This window comes from Leucopleurus acutus, assembly GCF_964270905.1.
Source record: "Leucopleurus acutus genome assembly, chromosome: 1".
NCBI classification, from domain to species: domain Eukaryota; kingdom Metazoa; phylum Chordata; class Mammalia; order Artiodactyla; family Delphinidae; genus Leucopleurus; species Leucopleurus acutus.
In genome coordinates this window covers 149,791,134-149,815,127 of record NC_139142.1, presented here as the reverse complement: position 1 = coordinate 149,815,127, position 23,994 = coordinate 149,791,134, and the positions used below count along the sequence as shown (strand labels likewise).

General features: G+C 46.0%; 1 protein-coding gene across 1 annotated transcript in view; it reads left to right on the top strand.

The window, feature by feature from the left end:
• Positions 1–207: 207 nt before the first annotated feature.
• Positions 208–23,994, top strand: part of ATP10A (ATPase phospholipid transporting 10A (putative)) — a gene marked incomplete at both ends in the record, with an annotated part of 163,426 nt that continues 139,639 nt past the window's right edge. The window contains one exon of the mRNA XM_082850624.1: positions 208–680. Within this exon, the coding sequence (XP_082706750.1) occupies positions 208–680 (473 nt within the window). The remainder of the gene's footprint in view (positions 681–23,994) is intronic.

The window sequence follows — 23,994 nt, the reverse complement described above, 5'->3', positions numbered from 1 at the left end:
TGTGCGGCGCCCGGCCCCGACGGCGGGCGGGCTGGCTGGCTGGGCTGGGCTGGGCTGGGCTGGGCGGGGCGGCAGCTAACCGCGTCTCTGTGCGTCCCGCAGGCGGGGAACCCGCGCCGCCGCGCCGGGCCGCCGGCGATGATCACCTAGGAGGCTGGCGCGGGCGGGCGCGAGCGGCGGAGGAGCCGGGCGCGGCGATACGCGGCCATGGAGTGGGAGTTGGCGGCGGCTGAAGAGCCCGGGACCCCGGGACGGCGGCGGCGGCGGCGGCGGCGGCGGCGGCGCCGGGAGGTCAGGACGCGCACGGTGCGCTCCAATCTGCTGCCGCCCCCGGGCGCCGAAGACCCTTTGGCGAGCGCGGCCAAGGGCGCGCGGCGGCGGCGGCGGTGCGGGGGCGCCCAGCACCTGGCCGACAACCGGCTCAAGACCACCAAGTACACTCTGCTGTCCTTCCTGCCCAAGAACCTGTTCGAGCAGTTCCATCGCCTGGCCAACGTGTACTTCGTCTTCATCGCGCTGCTCAACTTCGTGCCGGCGGTGAACGCCTTTCAGCCCGGCCTGGCACTGGCGCCCGTGCTCTTCATCCTGGCGGTCACGGCCTTCAAGGACCTGTGGGAGGACTACAGCCGTCACCGCTCCGACCAAGAGATCAACCACCTGGGCTGCCTCGTCTTCAGCAGGTGAGCGGAGTGGGCGGGGCGGCGCTGGGTCCGCGCAGGGCCGGGGCGCTCCCGGAAACTTGGCGTTGGGCGCGGCGTGAGTGGCACGGGGTGGGGAGCCCCGGAGAGAGCGACTCAACTCTGGGCGGAGGGCCGGGCCTCGAGGGGCCGGGGGCCGAGCCGGGACTCTGCGACTCTGGTCGCGGAGAGCAAGAAACCATAGATGTCGGGGCGCGGGGGTACCCTGTCCTTGATTGTCACTCGGACGCCGCTTCTGAGCCTAGGGATCCCAGGGCTGGAATCCAGAGGCAGCTGGGCGTCCTCATTCCCAGCCGCTCCTGCCTTATAAGTAAAAAGGAGGGAAACCTATTCCCGGGCGCCCCAGCCTGAAGTCCCAGCCTCTATCTTCAGCCAGGCTCCAAGCGCCAGGATGTTGAACGACTTTAACAACCTACACAGGAATGATGTAAAGCTCGGTCTTAGATAACATTTCGTCTTGGGGCAACAGAGTGAAACTGCCGCCAAGTGCCGACACGCTAGTTAAAAGGGCAGGGGTAGTAACAGCGGCGTCCATCCATTGACGTGAGCTGTGAGCAGGCCACCCAGCTGGGTGCCATCCCATAGTTGACTGTTTAGTTTTTTAAAAATTAACCCCAGTTTCCAGATGGAAAGACTGAGGCTTTGAGGGGTTTTTCAAGCCCTGTCCACAGTTAGTACCAAGGAATGTACTTCTTCTGGGCTCCTCCTGTACCTCCCTAAAGTTTTGGATCCTCAGGTGGGACCTGTCTGGGATGGTTCTGTCTCTTCTCTCTTTACACTCCCCACCCCAAGAGAGGCACTTGGCTGCATACCCATCTTGGAGCTGTGTCTAGTAGTGGAGTCCACCTTAAGGCCGCATCCCTCAGGAAGGCAGATGGTCTTGGCCTCCATCCAGAGCTCAGCCCATCATTCCCTCCTGTTGTCTTTGCTTGAGTCTCAGTGTAGGGGCTGATATGGGCCTCTGAGGTGAAGGACATTAGCCTTGTTCAGCCACCATTACATGTGAGCGGACTCCAGGAAGCCCCTTGTACTCTCAGTGGGCCATGGTTATTCCTGCCTCAGGATAGTTTAGACGAAGACCATGAATGCGTTTGAGTATCTCTAACCCTCCCAGCAGCACTGATTGTGCCTTATACTTATTTTACAAATGAATAAACAGAAGTTCAGAGAGGTTAAGTAACTTGGCCAAAGCCACACAGCTGCTATGTAGTAGTATTAGAATTTGACCCAGGTCTTCCCGACTTCACAGCTTTTACGATACTCTGGTGCTTGTGCTTCTTAAATTTATGTAAGAATCAGCCTGAGGAGCTTATTAAAAATAACAATTTAACAACTTGAATCCCAGGCTCATCTGGGATTGGGCCCAGGAATCTGTGTATTTAATTAGCACAGAGGTGATGCTTATATCATGACCCACTTTTGAGTAATGCTGCCTGCTTGCTGTCAAGGGGTACCCATTGTCTAGTCAGCAAGCATGACATCGATAGAAAGGGCTGTGGGGTTTCCTGGCTTCTGTTCCCCAGGCTCCTGAAGCCAAGAAGGGAGGGGGCACCCTTACGCAGATGTCCTCAGGGTCCCCCGTTTCAGCACTCCAATCTGTTCTGCTCACCATGACCCCAGTGGGGCTCCAGGTTTTAGTCTTTACACATGTATCACTTCCTGTTATTACTCAGCTGGTAGCTCCTGTAGCCTCCTTTTTAGGAATACTTAGGCCTCAAGAAACAGTTTATTTTCAGCTGACAAAGTGCTTTCCACCCGTGAAGTCAATTAACCCTTAAAACAACCGTCACCCACAACATGCCCATGAGAAAACTCAGAGTGGAACCCCAAAGCAATCTCTGGACTCCATGACCTCGGAATGCTTCATGGGATTCTGAAACCTTCATCTTGCTCGTGGACCCACCCATCCCCGTTCGCTTCCCCTTCTACCCTGACCTGACCTGGGTTCTCAAAAGCTGGGTACAGTCCTCAGGGGCGAGGCCTCGGGGATAATGGTGCTTTCAGGAGGAGTTCCCCAGAACCTCCCAGTTCCCAAGTCAAATTCCTTGAATGCTTTCCTGGGGAGAGAATTGGCCTTCTTCCTAAGGAGGCTCCATGGGTGTGAGATGGTGGCAGCTGTGTGTGGAGAGGAGGCCTGTCTGGAGGAGAGCCATCCCTTTTCAGAAGGCAGGTCAAACTTCTCTGGGCCCAGAAAGTCTGGGATGGGTGTTTTCCGGCCTAGGCTTTGAGTCCTGTGGATGTCCGAGCCCTCCCCGTCCTCCGATTGCATTCCACGCTGCATGTGGCTGCCTTGCTGCTGTTGCCCATCGGCTCAAACCAATACCCTGAGCTCTTCCTCACTGAGCCAGACCCAGGCCAGGCTCTGGAGAAGGGAGAGTCTGGGTCTCACCTGGAGCTTACCGTGGGGACTGATTGCACCGTGGGGCATGTCCGTGGGGGTCCTGGGTGGGGCTGCTAGCCCAGAGAGGCAGCTCAGGAGACTCCCTGCAGAGGACACGAGTCCGAGGACCAGGGAGCGTGGCGCACGTGACAGAGTCAGGGCCCCCTGAGACTGCAACCAGGTCTTAACCTGTGCGCAGGGACGTGTACGGCCTTGAAGTCAGGATCTCAGAGAGCTGGCACTGAGGCTGGCCAGAGAAGCCTGGGAAATGACATTTTATGTCAGGCCAGAGTTTGTTCAAGGCCTTTGGTGACTACAGAGGCAGTGGCCCCACAGTGGTGCACAGTCAGGGTCTGTCCTGTGTCATGTCATTGCTCTGGTGGCTGTGAAATGAGGCTTCAGTCAAGTGAATGTAAATGCAGAGTGAGAGCAGACTTTAGTTGTGGAAGCCTGACCTGTTGACAGTGTCTCTGGAGGGTTGCTTCTCTGTGTTCTGACTGGAGCGTGCAGTGCATCAACGATTTGTACCGTTATTTATGTGGTGTGTCCCCATAATGGAGTCCTTGGGTCCCCTCTCTGTGAGAATCCCCCATCAGGCTTGCTGGAAGTGCAGGTTCCCAGGTTCTCCTCCCCCCACCCCTGGGCTGCTGAGCCTCTGGAGGTGGGAGGCTGGTGTCCACATCACGGCTTGGTTTGCATGAACAAACCTGAGCGGAGGTCCTATTTCCACGGCCTGAGCCCACGGTATCATCTCCTGGATTTCAGGCTGTTTTAGGAAAACCCTCCTGAGCCAGCAGGATAGGAGCGCAGTGGGTGATCCTGGGGGTTCAGGTCCTGCCTGTGGCCCCCATCCTGGGGGAAGGTCAGTCTGAGCATCACTCGGCTGTGGGCTAGTGCGATGGGGGAGGCATGGAAGCCCTTTCTGGTCACGTAGACCTCCCTGGTGTTGGTGACAGTTGGCTGGAGAAGCCACCTCCTTCTGGGCACAGGTGGAAAGAAAGGGGGTGACTGAGTTCTGTCCCCCTTCCCTCCCAATGTGACCTCAGGTTCCTGTTGCTGGGGGGCTTGGAGTTCACTTTAGCTGGCAGGCATCCACCTCCAGTACCAAGCGAGCGTCCAGCTGGGACAGGACCGGTGCCTCCAGAGGCTGGGATGAAGGGGGCAGCGATGACCACAGGTCCCAAGGCAGGTGGGACTGACAGAGGAGAGGGGACAGGAGTGCAGAGCCAGCCCAGAGAGTGGCGGTTCTGGTGGTGGGAAAGCAGAGCATGGTTATCAGAGGAGGAGCTGGGGGGAAATTTAAGAAGAAACATTCCTGGAAGGGGTTTGCCCAAGAGAGGTGAAGGGCGGAAGCAGGGGTCCAAGCACTCATCCACCTCTTCAACCACAGGGCGGGGGGGTAACACGTTAAAACCAGAAACCTCGCCCCTGCTGCCAGAAATGGAATGAGCCTCAGAGTGGCGCAGCCTGAGGTGGGGGTCCTGCCTGGCTGAGACTCTGCACAAGCCCCCCTGCCTCACTTGCACTCCATTTCCTAACTAGTCAAGTGGGGTACTGGCCCCAGGTCCACGTGCCCCTTCTGGCCCTAATCCTGTGGCCCTGGGAGAGTTTGGCACCCTTGTGCTATGGGCTGCCTGCCCTCTGCCCAAACCCTGCCTGGGTTCTTGTGTAATGTTTTCCCTTTAGCTTCCATACGCTTTGAGATAACTCAAACACAGGCACCTTTCAGTGTCTGACTCTAGGATGATGGAAACAGCAGCGTTTCTGCATGAATTAACCCAAGGTGACTTTTCCCTGAATCTTTTGGGCTTTGGGGGCTCTGTTCTTGGATATGAGTATGGCATCTTGGTGTCTTTCCATCATCTTTTGGGAAAACAGGTAGTCAGGGCGTGCTCTAATGCTTATCTTGGAATTATTCTGATTTTTGTCTCTTCCCTTTCCTTTGATCCTTGCTTTGTTCCCCCAGCTCATCAGGGTTATCTGTCCAGTTTGCTTACCCCGGGCTTCATGATTTGTTTTTTCAGAAGAGCCTGAAATGGGACCTGACAAAGTTCTCCTTTTGTTTCTGTCCATTTATCTTGTCTTGGTCCTCCTTTCCTCCCTTTCCTGGAGAGCCCAGTCTCTTCCTCACCACCAGCAGAAACATTTTGCCCCTGGGAAGCACAGCATCTTTGTCTTATTTGGAGTAATAAAAGATTTGAAGAAGCAGAGGTACCAGCGCAAGACCCAGGGGACAGGGACATATCAGGACAATGCAAGTGTTCTTTAAGCAGGGACATCCCTCTGGTGTGCTAGGTTGGGGGATACTTGAGGAATAATATTTGGACATTGCCATTCACATGGTTTTTGGAAATAATTTTTCTTTTGATACCTTTCATGAGTCATAAATAGGGTCCAGTTATAGAAAAAGAACCTATCTTTCCCTAAAAACTTGCTTGCCTTCAGGAGATAGTCTTGTTCATGGGAAGGTTCTTCTTATACTTGTTAATATGAGCCAAGTGTTTTAGTGCACAGTTCCATCTTAACATCCTGATGGTCCTATTTTCATATCCCCATTTCACAGATGAGGAAACTGAGCTTCAGGGCTTGATAGCTGCCTTAGGGTTCCCTATTAGATGACAGTGCCATGGCTTGAACCCAGAGTCATCCTGCTCCGACTCCATGTTTGTAGTTTGCTTGTACTTGTCATCTCCATCTCCTAGAGCAGTATGCTTCATTTAAAAAAAACCCAAAAAACAAAACCTTCAAAATTTTATTTATCTCAGAGTATTTTCTAATTTCCCTGGTGATTTCTTCTTTGACCCATTTTATTTAGGAATGTTTTAATTTCCATATATTGCTGACTTCCCCAAATTTCGTTATTGATTTCCAGTTGCATTCTATTTACACAGATAAAGAGCAGTGCACAGATAGGGAACCTCTGTGTCTCCATCACCTAGTTTAACAGTTAGCACCTCATGGCAACATTGTTTATCCATATTGCCCTCACTCCCTCCCCCACTTTTTATTTGGAAGCACATCCCAGACATCAGGACATTTCTTCTGTAATGTTTCAGCATTTATCTTTAGAAAATCAACAACTTTTTAAAAACCTAAACTACAATACCATTATTATAAAGAATTAATATTAATTCCTTAATATTATTAAATACCCAATCAATGTTCAAATTTCCACTTGTCTCATACATGCCATATTTTTTTTTTCAATTTGTGTGTTTGAATCAGATCCAGATAAGGTTGCCTCATTGCAGTTGGCTGATCTGTCTTTTAGAGCTCCCATACTCTTGATTTCCTCCTCTAAAATTCCCTTTCTCCCTCTCTCTCTCTCTCTTTTTACCCCTTGCAATTTGTTTTATTTATTTTTCCCCTTGCAAAATATATTTGAAGAAACTGAGTTATTGTCCTGGAGGGTTTTGCATAGCTTGAATATTGCTGATTCCTTTCCTGTGGATCATGTAACATATTTCTTTCTACTGTAATTCCTGTGAAGTGGCAGGTGAGTCTCGATGCTTTATCAGAGTTTCATCAGGTTCAGGTTTGATTTTTTTTTTTTTTGATCAAAACCACAAGCGTAGGTGGTGCACTTCCATCGTGAGGAACATAAGCTCCTTGGTCCATCTTTTTATGATGTTAGCAGCCATGATGATCATTGCCTGCATCCATTTATTTGCTAGTGGTTGTGAAATGATGGTGGTCTAATTCTTTCATTTATTATTGGGAATACTTTCATAAAAAAATTCTTCCCCTCATCTACTGCCTGGTTTCCCAGCGGTACAACTCATATAGGAAAGAGAGAGATGCTTGATTTGGATCACTAGCATCTTCCAATTGGAAATAATTGGTTTTCTAAAATGTTTAAACTTTTTATTTTGAAATAATTTTAGACTTTATAGAAAAGTTGCAAAAATAGTATACCCCTAACCAACCTTCCTCTAATTTTAACATTTTACTTAGCTGTACTACAGTTGTCAAAATGAAGAAATTAACATTAGCACAGCACAAACCTATTAAATTAAACTACAGTTTTATTCAGATTGAAATGGTTTTTCCATTAATGCAGTAACAAGTATTGGTCAGTCCTTCAGGTATTGATCCTGTATCCTGCCCCCTTGCTAACTCATTTATTAGACCTAATACTTGTTTTGTGGATTCCTTAAGATTTTCTATATATGATCATGTCTTGCTCCTGATCTAAGGGTGAAAACATTCAGTCTTTGACCATTAAGTGTGATGCTAGCTGTGGCTCTCTTATGGATGCCATTATCAGAGAAAGTTCCTTTCTATTCTTTGTTGATTTTGTTGAGGTTTTTCTTAAATAATTTATTTATATGTTTATTTACTTATTTTTGGTTGTGTTGGGTCTTCGCTGCTGCGCGCAGGCTTTCACTAGTTGTGGCGAGCAGGGGCTATGCTTTATTGCAGTGCACAGGCTTCTCATTGCAGTGGTTTCTCTTTGTTGCGGAGCACGGGCCCTAGAGTGCGCGGGCTTCAGTAGTTGTGGCACATGGACTCAGTAGTTGTGGCTTGCGGGCTCTAGAGCGCAGGCTCAGTAGTTGTGGCGCACAAGCTTAGCTGTTCCGCAGCATGTGGGATCTTCCTGGACCAGGGCTTGAACCCGTGTCCCCTGCATTGGCAGGCGGATTTTTAACCACTGCACCACCATGGAAGTCCGAGTTTTTTTAATTTAATTTTATTTTTTAAAATCCAGAAAGAGTATTGGATTTTGTTAACATGATCATGTGGCTTTTGTCCTTTATTAAATTAATATAATGTGTTACATTGATTTTCCTTTTTTTAAAAAATAAATTTATTTATTTATTTTTTATTTTGGGTTGTGTTGGGTCTTCGTTGATGCATGCGGGCTTTCTCTAGTTGTGGTGAGCAGGGGCTACTCTTCATGGTGGTGCATGGGCTTCTCATTGCAGAGGCTTCTCTTGTTGTGGAGCATGGGCTTTAGGTGCACGGACTTCAGTAGTTGTGGCGTGTGGGCTCAGTAGTTGTGGCTTGCAGGCTCCAGAGCACAGGCTCAGTAGTTGTGGCACACAGGCTTAGTTGCTCCGTGGCATGTGGGATCTTCCCGGACCAGGGCTCAAACCCGTGTCCCCTGCATTGGCAGGCGGATTCTTAACCACTGTGCCACCAAGGAAGTCCTGATTTTTCATGTTAAACCAATCTTGCCTTCTTGAGATAAATCCCAAGATTTGTCATGGTATATAATCCTTTTTATAATTTGCTGGATTCAATTTACTAGAATTTGTTGAAGATTTTTGTATCTGTATTCGTATGGGATATTGGTGTGTGTGTGTGTGTGTGTGTGTGTGTGTGTGTGTGTGTTTGGTTTTGCTGTAAGGAAAATACTATACTGGCCTCGTAGAATGAGATGGGGAGTATTCCTACTATTTTTCTTGGAAGAGTTTGTGAAGAATTGGTATATATTCTAAACTAGATGTTTGAAGGAATTCACAATTGAAGATATCTTCAGTGTGGGGTTGGGCTTTTCTTTGTGGGTAGTTTAAAAATTACTAGTTCAATCTCTTTACTTGTAGGTTTCCATTAAGATTTTCTATTTCTTTTTGAGTCAGCTGTGGTAGATTTGTATCTTTCTAGGAAATTGTCCATTTCATCTAAGTTATCTTGTTTTTTGGCGTAGAGTTGTTCATAATATTCCCTTATAATCCTTTACATTTCTGTAAGGTTGGTGGTGATGTATCCTCTTTTATTACTAATTTTAATGATATACGCTTTCTCTCTTTTTTACTTGGTCATTCTAGCTAAAGGTTTTCCAATTTTGTTGATCTTTTCAAAGAACCAACTTTTTTTGTATTGTTTTTTCTCTATTGTTTTTCTATTTTCTACTTCATTAATTTTGCTCTAATCTTTATTATTTCCTTCCTTCTGTTTGAGTTGGGTTAGTTTGCTCTTCTTTTTATAGTTACAGAATTGTCTTTTTTTTTAATATTTATTTATTTGGTTGCACCAGATCTTAGTTGCGGCAGGTGGGCTCCTTAGTTGTGGCACACAGGCTCCTTAGTTGTGGCAGGCATGTGGGATCTAGTTCCCTGACCAGGGATCCAACCCGGGCCCCCTGCATTGGGAGCATGGAGTCTTAACCACTGCTCCGTGGGGAAGTCCCCAGAATTGTCTTTTAAATATGGATAGGAGAAGAAAACAGTTACCCAAAAATACACTTGTCTTGTTTTCCCCAACTGGTATAGCAGCCCCAGGCAGCTGTGATGTTGAACAATTGCTGCTGATTGTTTTCAATGCCTGTTCTATTTTATAGGGCTTTTCCCACAGAGCGAGGTCCAGATCAGCTCCCATAACGACACTGTTCTGGGGTTGGGACTTTTTGAGGAACTCCAAACTCAGTCTACCTCTTCTGGTGGCATCTAGTCAGCTGTTTTTCACAGGTACTGTGGAGCTAGGGAGAGGGGAATGGGAGTAAGTCAAGTTAAAACACCACCAATCCTACTGTTCTTACTGAGGTTTATCAGGTTTTTTTGTTTTTTGTTTTTTAAATAGACTCTCCTCAGACTATGGCAAGCCTTTGTTAATATACAGCACTCTGAAAAAGTTGACTTGGAAATTTTTGCCAGTGTAGAGTTTTTATGCAGGATCAAATTTACAGAGTTCCTCGCTTCACCATTCTGGCAGTCCCACCTCCTGATCAGTTACTTTGTGAAATTTTTCCCTCAGTTAGTGTTGGTCTGTTGTTCCTCATTAAATTGAGATTTTTGGTTTTTGGTGGGAATCCTACTGAAGTGATGCCTTTCTCTGCATGATATCAGGGGGTATACAATGCCAATATATATTACTACTGATGAGGCTATCTTTGATCACGTGGTTAGGATGGTGTCTGCTAGGTTTCTGCACTATAAACTTATGATTTTTCCTTTGGTAAAAAGCATCTTGGAGTCGATACTTTGAGACTGTAGGTATCTTATTTCTCCTTAAATTTTGCCCTCCAACATTAGCATCCATTGACAGGTCTTGTCTGCAGTAATTATTGCAGGAGTGTTCTAATGGTGATCTTCTTTATCCCTCACTTCTGCGTTTATGAGCTAGAATTCTTGGAAGAGCCAGTTTTTCCTTCCTTGTTGATTTATTTACTCAATTATTTATATCAGTGCAGATTATTGCATATTTATTCCAGGGGTTATAGTCAAATACTACTGTAATTTATCTGGTTGCTCACATTGTTCCAGCTTTGGTGATTGGGAGTTCTCTCAGGCTGGATCAGTGTCCCTTTGATGTGCCCCCAGCTTTCCTTTTTTTAAATTTTTTAAAAAAATTTCATTTTATTGGAGGATAGTTGACTTACATTGTTGTGTTAGTTTCAGGTGTATAGCACCCCCAGCCTTTCTTGAACTGTGCTTATTTTCTGGCTCTGTAAGATGCTCCAGGCTTATCTTCTGTTTTCCTTTCCCTGGTTCTGGAATCAACCACTTCTCCTAAGGGTATTTAGCTTTTAAAAAATTATTATTATGGCTTTTATAGGTTTATTTACTGTGGAATTCATAGATTTAAATATAATTCATTGGTTTTAGTTAGTTGTAGTTATTATAATTGATGTTCTTTGGTCAGGTTGAGTCCTTTTGACAGAACTGCCCATCATTTCTTTCGGTCCATATCACAAGCTCAGTCTTCGACATTTTCTACTGTACTTCTCCAACCAAAGATGATTTGTTATTTTTTTCATTTTATTGAGATATAATTAAAATACAGCACTGTGGGAGTTCCCTGGTGGCGCAGTGGTTAAGAATCTGCCTGCCAGTGCTGGGGACACGGCTTCGATCCTTGGTCCGGGAAGATCCCACATGCCGTGGAGCAACTGAGCCTCTGCGCCACAACTACTGAGCCTGTGCTCTAGAGCCCGTGAGCCATAACTACTGAGCCCACATGCTGCAACTATTGAAGCCCATGCGCCTAGAGCCCATACTCTGCAACAAGAGAAGCCACCGCAATGAGAAGCTGCACACTGCAATGAAGAGTAGCCCCTGCTCACCGCAACTAGAGAAACCCATGTGCAGCCCAAATAAATAAATAAATAGCACTGTGTAAGTTTAAGGTGTACAGCATAACTTGATTTACATATATTGTGAAATGATTACCACATTAAGTTTAGTTAGTATCCATCATCTCATATAGATGCAAAACAAAAGCAAAAGAAAAAAATATTTTTTCCCTGTGTTAAGAACTTTTAGAATTTACTCTCTTAGCAACTTTCAAATATACCTTACAGCAGTGTTAACTATTGTCGTCATGTTAACACTATATCCCCAGTACTTACGTATAACTGGAAGCTTTCACCTTTCGACCACCTTCATCCGTTTCTCCCACCCCCACCTCTGGTAACCACAAGCCTGATCTCTTTTACTGTGAGATTTTTTTTTTTTTTTCAGATTCCACATGTAAGTGAGATCATATAGTATTTGTTTTTCTCTGACTTCTTTCACTTAGCATAATAACCTCAACATACATTCATGTTGTTGCAAATGGCAGGATTTCATTTTTTTATGGCTGAGTAGTATTCCATTGTGTATATGTACCACTTGTTTAGCCATTCATTGGTCAGTGGACACTTAGGTTGTTTCCATTATCTTGGCTATTGTAAATAATGCTGCTGTGAATATAGGGGTGCAGATGTCTCTTTGATATAGTGTTTTCATTTCCTTTTGAGATATTCCCAAAAGTAGAATTGTTGGAACAAATGGTAGTTCTATTTTTAATTTTTTGAGGAATTAAAAACTTTTAATTTTTTAAATTCTTAATTAAAAAAAATTTTTTTTACATACTGTTTTCCACAGTGGCTGCACCAATTTACATTCCAGCTAACAGTGTATAAAGGTTCCTTTTTCTCCACATCCTCACCAACATTTGTTATCACTCTCTCTCTCTTTTTTTGATAGTAGCCATTCTAACAGGTGTGAGGTGATAATCTCATAGTGGTTTTGATTTGTGTCTCCCTGATGGTTAGTGATGTTGAGCACCTTTTTGTGTACCTGTTGGCTATTTGTATATCTTCTTTGGGAAAATGTCTATTCAGGTTTTTTGTCCATTTTAGTCGATTAGAGGCCTTATTATTATTATTTTTTGCGGTACACGGGCCTCTCACGGTTGTGGCCTCTCCCGTTGTGGAGCACAGGCTCCGGACGCTCAGGCTCAGCGGCCATGGCTCATGGGCCCAGCGGCTCCACGGCATGTGGGATCTTCCCGGACCGGGGCACGAACCCGTGTCCTCTGCATCGGCAGGTGGACTCTCAACCACTGCGCCACCAGGGAAGCCCTGGCCTTATTATTTTTGACACAATTCTTTGATAGCTTTCAGTGGCCTGAGAAGCCCAATATGTCTGTTCTGTTCTGTTCTGCCATGCTATGGTCTGGCTGGACCTTCATCTGATGGTCATTCATTATGGTGATCAGCTACTCTGTAGGTTTCATCTTTTCTGGAAGGAGTCAGGTGTCTCATCTGTGGGGGCAGTACTGCCTTTAGGTGTGTTTGCAAATATTCAGTTATCACAGTGACTGCCAGCCTTCCTAGGACTTGGTGCTCCTGGACCAGGGTGCTGAATGGTATGTGATGCTCTTGCCTAGTTCTGGTTAGTCCCACCCCATTAAGAACCCCCCTGTCCCCAAGACCAGTCAAGCCCTCATTGAAAAGGACTTTTGGAAGACATTTTAAAGACAAAGCTTATCCATATTTCTGGATTCCTTGACTTGGGAAGATTGAGAGAGGGCTGTGTGTCTGCTAGGGTTCTGCCCTTTACAGTGGGTGGTCCAGCTTCTTGTTAAATTCCCTTAACAAGGCAGCCCATTGTACTCATTTGTACAAGACTTACCTTGCTATATATAATGCACTGAAAGAATTCACAGGAAAAATGGAGAAGCTATTTTGATCTTTGCTTTTTTAGAATACACTTAGCTTGGCTTTCTATGTTTACTTGTTTTGCATTTTCCCAGAGTACAGTTTGTATGCATTGCCTCCGACATACAAGTTGAAGTAGATATACTTTTAGCCAAAACAAAGACCTTTGTCATTAGCCTGTGTAGTTTTATCCTGGGTAAATGGACTGCTTTTGAAAGCATTTTGAAATATTGAAAGTAGCTTGTGGACTCCTGTTGCTAATCTCATGGACCCCTGATAATCTCGGGATGCTCCTGGTGGCTCAGGTATCTTCTTAGAAATGCACTTCACTGGAGAAGCACTACAGGGACATGGTGACATTAAGGCATTATTTGTTTAGATTAATAATTAGAACGCAGTGTGGTGAGTTTTATAAATCCATTGGATGTGGTAAAATCCTTTTTTTTCTTTGGTTTTAAAAATATCAAATGAGTTAAATTCATTGACCTATTTGCAACAACAACCTACAGTAGGTCCTTGGTTTTCAAAAGGAGAACAAGTCTTGAGCAGCCAGGGTGGCTTCCTCCAGTGACCTGCGTGCAGGGCTCCTCAGAAGAGGACTTCATGGCCCTTCTGAGATTCCAGAGCTTAGAAGAGTAGGAACGTCCCGTCAGCTCAAGATCTGCCTTAATTTTTCTTCTTCTTTTCTTTTTAAAAATATTTATTTATTTATTTTGACTGCACTGAGCTTAGCTGCAGCATGCGGACTCCTTAGTTGCAGCATGTGAACTCTTAGTTGCTGCATGCATGTGAGATCCAGTTCCCCTGACCAGGGATCGAACCCGGGACCCCTGCATTGGGAGCTCAGAGTCTTACCCACTGGACCACCAGGGAAGTCCCATCAGTGCTTTTCTGATGGAAATTTCTGCTCCTAAAGGACTCTAGTATCTGAGGGGTTAACTGAATGGGAGGAAGCCCAAGCTGTCACCAGGCGCTTTTCACTCCTCTTCTGTCCCGCCTTGTGTTTCTGTGTGCTTCCATGACAGCTAAAGATAAGCAAGTTCAGGAGAGTTCAGTTTTGGTTCCAAGTTCTCTCCTTTGTCAGATGTGACCTTGGGGCTCTTGGCGGCATCTGCCCCATGGGTCAGCTGCAGATGGGGACACGGGCGTGGCGCATGCAGGTGGATCCCACCTGAACCGCCCTGGCTTCGTGTCCCACCAGCCTCCTTCGGGTGGTGCCCAGATGCAGGGTCTTCTCCTGACGGTGAGTGGGCGGAGGAGGGTGCCCTGGGATTACTCAGGGTGTGGCCACCTCCCAGTCTAGTGCTGTTCTCTCCAGCACCCGGGTGGACACACAGATGGGGCCTCTCCCCTTGCCCTTGGCCAAGTTGGAAATCATTTTCATTTCAGTTACAAAATCCATCCATTTTCTCTATCCCGGTCATCTTCAGGACCAGTGGCTCAGGAAATCTGTTGACTCGGAAAGCTCAAGAAAGATCTGAGGCAAAAAGACACGGCAGGAAGAGAGTGGGTTGTTGGGAGGGAGGCAGCGGTCCTCTTGGGATGTTCTCAGCTTTTGTATCTGAACAAACAAGCCATCTTTAAATGTGTGCAAACGATTTGTTCCCTCTTCATTTAACAGCCTCAGGATACACACAGCATGTATTTATTTTCTAAGAGTACTTGTGTTAAATGGCATGATAGTTTAGTAGATGTGTCTTGTTTCTCATGACTAATTGGTAGCAGCCTAGGCCCTAACATTCCATATTGCAGTTATCATCCTCATTCTTTTATTTTCTTTATTTATTTTGCCGTGACAGACTTTAGTCAAATCAGATGTGTGCAACTGTTCCTGGCATATTGAGACTGGCATTGTAACGTTTTCCACTTACAGTGGTTTTTTGTTTTTTTGTTTTTGGAAAGAAAAAACATTGCTTTTAAGCGGGGTGGAAAGTTTGATTCATTACGTTGAGGTCTGGTTGCTGTGTTGCCTCTTTAACAGGCTTGACGCTAGGCCAGGGCGCCAGGCCCGGGACTCCTTCACATCAGCTGAGCATCAGTGTGGGGCTGAGTCCCAGGGCTGTGGCTGCCCTATGGCAGGGGCGTCTTCCTGGTTCTGTGGGTACTCCCCACTGATCGCGGTAACCACCCTGCTTCTGGCCTTACTTTCTTTTCACCCTCTTTTCTGTCTCATTGATCTTCTGTGACTTAATGGGAATTCCTTCACAGTGCTGCGGGGCTGGAGGAGGGGTGGCTGCTGTCTGTTACTCTTGGCTTTGATCCCAATCACTGCATACAGTGACATCTTAAGTCAGTCCCTGCTTCTTCAGGCCCTTGTTTTTTAATTGTCTGTGTTCAGAGGCTTTGACATCAGGGCTTTGCCCCCTGTGGATGGATGGCTTCTCCCAGGACCAGCCAGTTCCTAGAGGGAGCTGGCCAGTGAGTGTGCCTTTCATATGCAAACCAACCAATCCAGAGCCCACACCCTATACACCCTTTTATCAGGCTGTCACACTCAGGGCCCCCAAACCCTCAGGGCCAGGTAGCAGACAGCTGAGGACAGCCCCTATGTCCCAGAGCCTACTGATACTATTCCAGAGCCTGGTTACCCTGCCTCACCCTGTCCTTCCCACGGAAACCACAGTGAAGTCTCTTGCCCACGTTTTCCCCTCACTCCTCTGCCTCCTGACTGCCGTGGTGCTTCCCACGTGGCCTCTCCTCCTGGGAACTGTGAGAAACAAACTATCTTTTCACTGGCAGTGTCTCCTGATCTGTTGGCTTCCCCACACCTGAGTAACAGTAACCCTACTGTTAGGGTTAAGATGTGTCTCCACACAGCTACTACCCCAGGCCCTCTTTTTTTTTTTTTTTACATCTTTATTGGAGTATAATTGCTTTACAATGGTGTGTTAGTTTCTGCTTCATAACAAAGTGAATCAGTTATACATATACATATGTTCCCATATGTCTTCCCTCTTGCGTCTCCCTCCCTCCCTCCCACCCTCCCTCCCTATCCCACCCCTCCAGGGGGTCACAAAGCAGATCTCCCTGTGCTATGCGGCTGCTTCCCACTAGCTATCTACCTTATGTTTGGTACTGTATATATGTCCATGCCTCTCTCTCACTTTGTCACAGCTTACCCTTCCCCCTCCCCATATCCTCAAGTCCATTCTCTAGTAGGTCTGTGTCTTTATTCCTGTCTTACCCCTAGGTTCTTCATGACATTTTTTTTTCTTAAATTCCATATGTATGTGTTAGCATATGGTATTTGTCTTTCTCTTTCTGACTTACTTTGACAGACTCCAGGCCTTCTTAACTTCCTTGTGTGTCTGACTTCACCTCCTAACTTAGCTACTCCTGCTTCTTCTGCACCTCTCCTGTGGTCTCCCCTCCTCATTGCCACCAGAGCTGTCTTTTTCGGATTATAAATGTTACATCTTTTTCTTTGACTCTTGGAACCTCTTGGTTAATCCCGATGTCATCTGCACCCTGCATGCTGAGCTGCAGCCCTGGACCTCTGTGCACAAGGTCCCGGGCCACCTGCTCTCCGCTGTACTGCACACACCTGTAGCCCCTCCGCCCCAGCACCCTCTCCTCATCCCCAGCCCTTTTCTCCAAGGCCTGGTAACCGCTCCCTCCTGCTGCCATTCATACCTGGAGCAGGAGTCCCTCCTCTGTATCCTGGGCATCTGTGCCCTTCCTCTGCTCCATATGCTCTGTCCTGTCCTGCTCTCTGGGACCAGCCAGTCCTCACTGCCCCTGCTGTGATGCTGTGACAGGGCCTCAGCATCTCTGATCTGACGAGTGAACTAATCCTTGTGATACCTGAATCGTGACACAATGAACGCCTGTTGGTAGAATAACAGCCCCCTAGAGATGCCCACATCCTAATCCCCAGAATCTGTGATTCTGTTAGGCTACATGGTACAGGGGAATTAAGGTTGGTTACAGATGTAATTAAGGTTGCTAATCAGCTGGCCTTGAGATGGGGAGATTATTTTGGATTGTTCTGGTGAGCCCTTAGTCTCATCACCAGTCCTTAAATGTAGAGGAGGAGAGGGTAGGGAGATGCAACGTTTGAAGGACTCAACTGGCTGTTGTTGGCTGTGAAGATGGAGGGAGGGTTCCCAACCTGTGGAGTGTGGGTGGCCTCTGGGAGCTGGAAAAGGCAAAGAAACCCTGTCTCCTACCCCCTCCAGAAGGAGCACAGCCCTCCTGAGACTTCGGTTTTGTCCCCGCGAGACCCATATCAGACTCCTGACCTCTAGAACTGTAAGATAACACTTTTGTGTTGTTTCAGGCCACTGAGTTGTGATGATTTGTTACAGAAGCCACAGGAAATGAACACATCCCTGTTGATGGGAGGATCTGACAAACAAATACCAAGTTCTTGAACCATAGCCTTTTGTGTGTTCCTATCGATTTATCTAGTTTCAGTTGAAAACATCTGTAGCTGTTTGAAATCAGCTGATGATACCTGAGAATTCCATGTTTGCTGAATGGGGCATGAGGACATGGTAGAGTGGAAAAGAGGTGTTTACTTGTTTTTTCAGTTGAAATATTTAGTGATAAGACATCATACATGTCTCTAGCACTGTATACTTTTCAGAGTTTTTATGAATTTGTGTTGGAAGTTCACAGCCAGCCCTGGAGGTACTGATAAATTCTTCATTGAGCCTCTCAGGAAATGGTGGCCCAGAGAGGGAGGTCTCGGCTCAGAGTGGGTGCACCTGGGGAGTGGGACAGATGGCTCTGGGCTTGGGATCCCAGGTGACGCTACCCAGGGCCACCAGCCACATGCTGGCCGTGTGCTACCCTACGTGAGTATCCAGGGCCATTTTCATCTTGTGTATGGGTGCAGATAAGGCTCCAGCTGTTTAATTATTTCAGGCTTTTGAGAAAGTGTCTGAAACCAGATAGTTATCCTGACACATGCCAGGATCCAGAATTTACCAAGGGTTAATGACCAAGAGCATGTATGCTTTTTAGAAAAGTTTAAATGTTGTAATGGACATTCTTTTTGGTGTAGCTGGTTCATTTGAGCAGTAATCTCCAAACTTTTTTGATCTCACACCCTTCTAAGTCACAAGCACTTGTGTGTGTGTCAAGATGGACTTATTTATGTATAAATCATAGACATGTAGTGCAATGCATGAATATATAAGTGAATTTAAAAGTAAGGTAAGTAGCAATTACAAATAAAAGTGGTGATGTTTTTCTGCACCTCAGTGATGGTGTGATTTTTTGTGTGAGCATTGCCCTGGAGCATCCTCAGTTGGCCTTCTGTTTATCTTCGTTCACTGGAGAGCGTTGCATGTGTTCAGATGCACAGTCCAGTTCATTCTCTGGATTTCTTTTATTTATCCAGGGCCACTTAGGAACTTTAAAGAACCTCAGGCACCGCTAATGCCCACTGTTCACAGAGGGACGGTCCTTCCCTGTGTGCCATGAAGTCCGTCTGGTGGTCGTGGCCTGTGAGTTGCTGGATGTCTGGCTATGTCCACTTTCTGGGCACAGATGGCTTGTCAGTTCACACTGGGCAGCCTGAGCCACGCTGCATGGGCACACCGGCCACCTGCCCTCCAGTGTGCTCTTTCCTGTGCTTTACTTTTAAAGTAAAGTATTTTTTATTTTTTTTTTTGTGGTAAAATACACATAACATTTACCAGTTTAACCATTTGTAAGTGTACAGTTCAGTGGCATTAATTACATGCACATTGTTGTGCAACCATCAACATCACCTGCAGAATTTTTTCATCTTCCCAAACTGAAATAATCCCCATTAAACAACAACTCATTCCTGCCTCCTCCAGCCCTGGGCACCCACCAGTCTACTCTCTGTCTCTTTGACCTCACATGAGTGAAATCATACAAATTTGTCCTTTTTTGTCTGACTTATTTCACTTAGCATAATGTCCTCAAGGTTCATCCGTATTGTAGCATGTGTCAGAACTTCCTTCCTTTTTGAGGCTGAATGATATTCAGGGAGTATGTGTAGACCCCATTGTGTTCATTCATTCAGCTGGTGATGGACATTGTTGGGTTGCTTCCACCTTTTGGCTGTTGTGAGTAATGCTGCTGTGAACACGGGTGTACAAGTATTTGCTTGAGTATCTTGTGCTTGACCTTTATGGGGATGTTTTGCATGGATTTCATTTGGATGCCCTGGTTTCCAGGGGCTGTATCTATGTATCCAGGATGGCACAGTCAGGGTACATCTAGGCAGCATGGACTACGGGGTCTTTCCCCACCCCGTAGTTCATGGGAGCTTTTGTGTGGCTTGCTTCAGCCCCTTACCTTCAGGTGGTGCTGCCAACAGACAGGTCTCCAGGAGTCTGGCTGGTGTATCTGTAACCACACCTGTCCCCCCAGCTACACACCTGCGGGCTTGGGGGCACTGCTGTCAACTTAGCCTGGGTCAGGTGCTCCCTCATGGTCCTGTTGCCTGGATATCATCCCGCCCTTTATCTTTGAGCTTGAGATTCCTTTGGGTCCAGAGGCAGCCCTGTTTACTGGCCGCCCAGGCACAGCTGTGGGCTCACTGCAGTGCACGCAGGTGGAGGCACCAGGTGTCACTGTTGCCGCATCACTGGGATGACCTCTGATGCCCACACGTGCAGGAGAAAGGGCCCGCTGACTTCGCGGTTCTGCAGGTGTGACTTGATCTTCGCCGCCTTTGGCACCTTTCTCACCTCTGTCATCCTTACTGGTGTTCAGAGTCTCCATCCTTGTTCACGCTTTGGTTCCTCACGGTCAGAGCCCAGGGTGTCTTACAGCTCCTGAGAATCTCTGGCCAAGGTCTTGCTTGGTGAGTTCCACCTCATCAGATGGAGGTGCCACCATCTCCCTGCATTTGGGGCTTTCTCCTGGGTCACTTCCACCCTTTTGATGGGGCCCTTGTTCTGGGCTGTGTCCCTTTTGGTCAAATCAGAGGCATGTGGTGACTGGTGATTGGAGGAAGATGGGGAGGGCCCAGTGGACCTAAAATCTGTCACTGAAGACAGGGAGGGGTTGAGATCGTTCTGTGTCCCTGAGGCTGTCACACCATCCATGCCCGAATAGCCTCACCCCTTTTCCACATCTCATTTTACAGTTGGGGCTAGGCCTGTCCCCAGAGGGTGAATCTGCAGGTCTGCAGTGCTGGTGGCTTTGCTGTGGGAGCAGGGCCAATGTGCCCGCCCCATTGCTTGCCTGCAGCCCTGTGGGATGGGCAAGGTGTGGACAGGGAGGGCCCCCTGTTCCCTCCCCCCCCCGCCAATCAGAGTGAGTGGTGTGTGGGGGGCATGGTGAGGGGACAGGTGGGGCTGTGCCCATCACTCTCACTGCATGATCGTGAAGCCCTTTCTGAAAGAGGCTGGTTTTCAACCTTCTTTTACTAATAAGTGAGTTCTCACTCTACCTACATTTTGAAAGCTTTCAGGAACACAGAAATTGTTTTTAAAGGAAAACAACTTTACTTATTTCCCTTTTGATTACCTGAGAAATTAAAATATCCCTTTAAAAATAGGACATCATAAAAACGAATATATTAGGAAAGTGGATGTGTAGAAAAATATTTCTTAAGCTTCATTACACTTGTTCAGGCCCATAAAAGTTCCTTTGATTTGCGTTGTAATTTAACTTGAGGTTGGAGTTTATTAATCCTCCTGTTAGTAGAGGGTCCAGCTGGCCAGAGGTGGGATGTACAGAGAAACTCCAAGATTTGTTATCTCAAGGTCATTTCCACTGAATGGCAAATTCTCTCCCTTTTTGAAAGCATTCAAATTTTAATGTTATGACATACAACCAATGAGAAATAATAAACATGCTATCAAAGTGTATGACAAAGGCATTTTTTAATCCCTGTGTGCTTTGTGGCCTGTGTCATTTGTTTCTCACATTTTGGCTCCTTCATATTATTTGGAGTGATAGTAAAGTAAGGTGTCATCTCCACTTGATTTATCTTGAGCAGAAGTTCCTAGTGTGGTGGGCTTTGTCATAGTTTTGGCAGAGGGTGATATTGTTGTTTTAGACAAATACTTCAAAACTATGCTTTAAGGCCATGGGAAAGAGGAGAAAAGTGAAAAGGAGACTCCAGCCCTTTCTGACAGTGTCTGTTGAGTGTTTGTGAATTTAGAGTTTCTGGTATCAACCAGAAACAGCATCCAGAAATTGCTTCTGGAATTAGTGGGGTCTGTGGCAGGAGCTGTGGGCTTGGCGTGATTGACTGTGAGAGTTCAACCACTGGGAGTGTCGTGTGGGTGACCCAGCATCTGTCTTTATTTGGGGGATGAGTTCTTCTTGAACATCCTTAAAGGGCTGGGGTGAAATCTGAGTAGATGGAAATCTGCGGGGTCAGGGCTTAGGGAAAGATGTTGAAAGAAGCTGTCTTCATTCATATGTGCCTAAAAGAGCTGATGGTGCACACACGTGTGTGTCTGTGTGCACGTGCACATTTGCTGTCATAAGGGATGCAAGTGTCAACCCGCCACGCGCCCCCTCCCCCCGCCCCAGAAAGGAGCATGTCTTTTCTGCACCAAATCTAGGCAATGAGTTGGGAACATCAGCTATTCAGTCTATGCAGAGGCAAAATTCAGTCAGTTTCTTAGAGAAGGTATTCTACTCCCTGCCGTTTAATCGCATCTCTGTCTGCTCACGTGGAAGAGTTGCCTTCTGTCTTCAGCTTTCTGTTTTGAAGTTTGACATCCCCAGAGATGTGGCCCCCTGGAACCCTCTGCACACACTGATGTGGGTTTGAGTGGTGAGGAACGACTTGAGATGCCCCAGCCACACCTCAGGCCGATGAGGGGTGGAGGATGAGCCTTTGCTCCTTGGGTTCACACCTGCTGTCTGGCACTGGGGGTGGGGGAGTGGGGGAGTGGGGAGGTGTATGGAGTGACCCGGGTAGACAGGAGTTTGCACGGTTTTATTTTGTACCTCCGCTCCAACTTTAAATTGTTGGCACCTCCTGTAGCTGTTTAGAACACTAGGTTTTGAAATTCTGGATGGTGGAGGAAGGCAATTTTAATAGTTAAATAAAACTACTTGATAATAGAGTCAGACTTTTAGCTGTAAAAGACACCTTATAAAATCAGAGATGACATTTGTGTCTGAGACCTTAAAGACAGCTGACATTAATCATATATATAGATAGATTATGTAAATTCTATTTATCACAATATGAAAAAGATGCATTTCTTATAGAAATATCTCAAAATTACAAGTAAACTGATGTTTTAGTTTCTCGCAGTTTATTGAAACATGGTAGAAAAATTGAAAAACAGAGACTTCTGGTTCCAGAACAAGATGGTGTAGATTCACTTTTCCTAACTCCTCCCCTACAACCAAATCCTGGAAATAATTCAACAGACAACAGTCAAAGAACACTGGAAGTTGAGAGAAGAAGGCAGACTGGCTGGGGACCTGAGAACTTGAATTATGATAGCACGGTGAATTCTCTGGGTCTCCATTCTACCTCCCATGTACATCCAGCCTGGGCATGGATAGTCCTGTAACCAGAACTGCCAACAAGTATAGACAAAAACAAAAAAGTCTCTGTGGCCAAAGGGGAAGCTCAACAGAGACCTAGGGGAGGCCCATCCCACACAGGGCACCAGCAGGCACTGATGCTCCTGTAGGAGCAGTGTTGGCACAGCTCTGGGTGCCCTGCTCTCCACCCAGTAGCATAAGGAGACCCAGGCCCAGGGGTGTCTGCCCACCCACCCACACCACAGTGGAAGGCAACCCAGGGAGGTGCCTTCCACTCCCTTATCACATGTACAAAAATCCCAGAGTTAACATCATACTAATGGTGAAAGACTGATGCCTCCCCTCCTAAGAATGAGAAAAGACAAGAATGTTAGCTTCATCACTCTTACTTGATACAGTACTAGAAGTTTTCGCCACTGCAATAAGATACGGAAAAGAAACAAAATGCATACAGGTTGGAAAGAAAAAATAAAACTTAATTTGCAGGAAACATGATTAGCTATGAAGAAAATACTAAGGAATCTACCACCAAAACCAAACCAAACCCAAAAAGAAACAAAAAAAACTAGTAATCCTAGAGCTAATAAATGAGCTCATTAAGATTACGGCATACAAGATCAACATACACAAATCAATTGCATTTCTATACACTGACCATGGACAAGTGGAAACTGAAAGCATAAACACAATACCATTTATAATTGCTCCAAAGAAAATAAAATACTTAGATATAAATTTAATAAAGCTCATACAATATCTGCATGAGGAAAATTACAAAGTGCTGATGAAAGAAATGAAAAGAGATCAGGGTAAATGTGGAGACATACCATGTTCATGGGTTGGAGGAAGCATTGTAACGCAGATGTCAGTTATCCCTAAAATTATCTTTAGGTTTAACACAATTCCTATCAAAATCTCAGTGAAGTTTTCATAGACATGGGCAGGCTTATTCTGATATTTATGTGGAAAAGCACAGGTCATAGAATGGCCAAGACAGTTACGAAAAGGAATAAAATGGGAAGAATCATTCTTCCCAATATTAATGCTTGCTGTAGAGCTACAGAATTCCAGATAGTGTGGTACTGGCGAAAGCATAGTCACATATATCAAAGGAACAGAATAGAGAACTCAGAAATAAACCTGCACAAATATGTCCAATTAATTTTTGACAAAGAACCAAAAATAATTCAATGAAGGAAGGTATAGCCTTTTAAGAAATTGTGTAGGAGCAGTTGAATATCTAGAGGCCAAAAAAGAAAAAAAAAAGAAAGAAAGAAAGGAAAAAACCCTAAACCTTACACCTCATACAAAAATTTACTCCAAAAAGATCATAGATTTAAATGTAAAACTACAAAACTTCTAGAAGAAAACATTTCAACATGTTTTTTCAGGACCTAGGACAAGGCACAGAGTTCTTAGACTTGATACCAAAAGAATCATATATAAAAGGAGAAGTTGATAAATTGGACCTCATCAAAATTAAAAACATTTGCTGTGGGAAAGACCCCGTTAAAAAGAGAAGACAGATTACAGACTGGGAGAGAATATTTGCAAATCACAAACAAAGTGCTTGTATTCAGAATATATAAAGAACTCTAAAAATT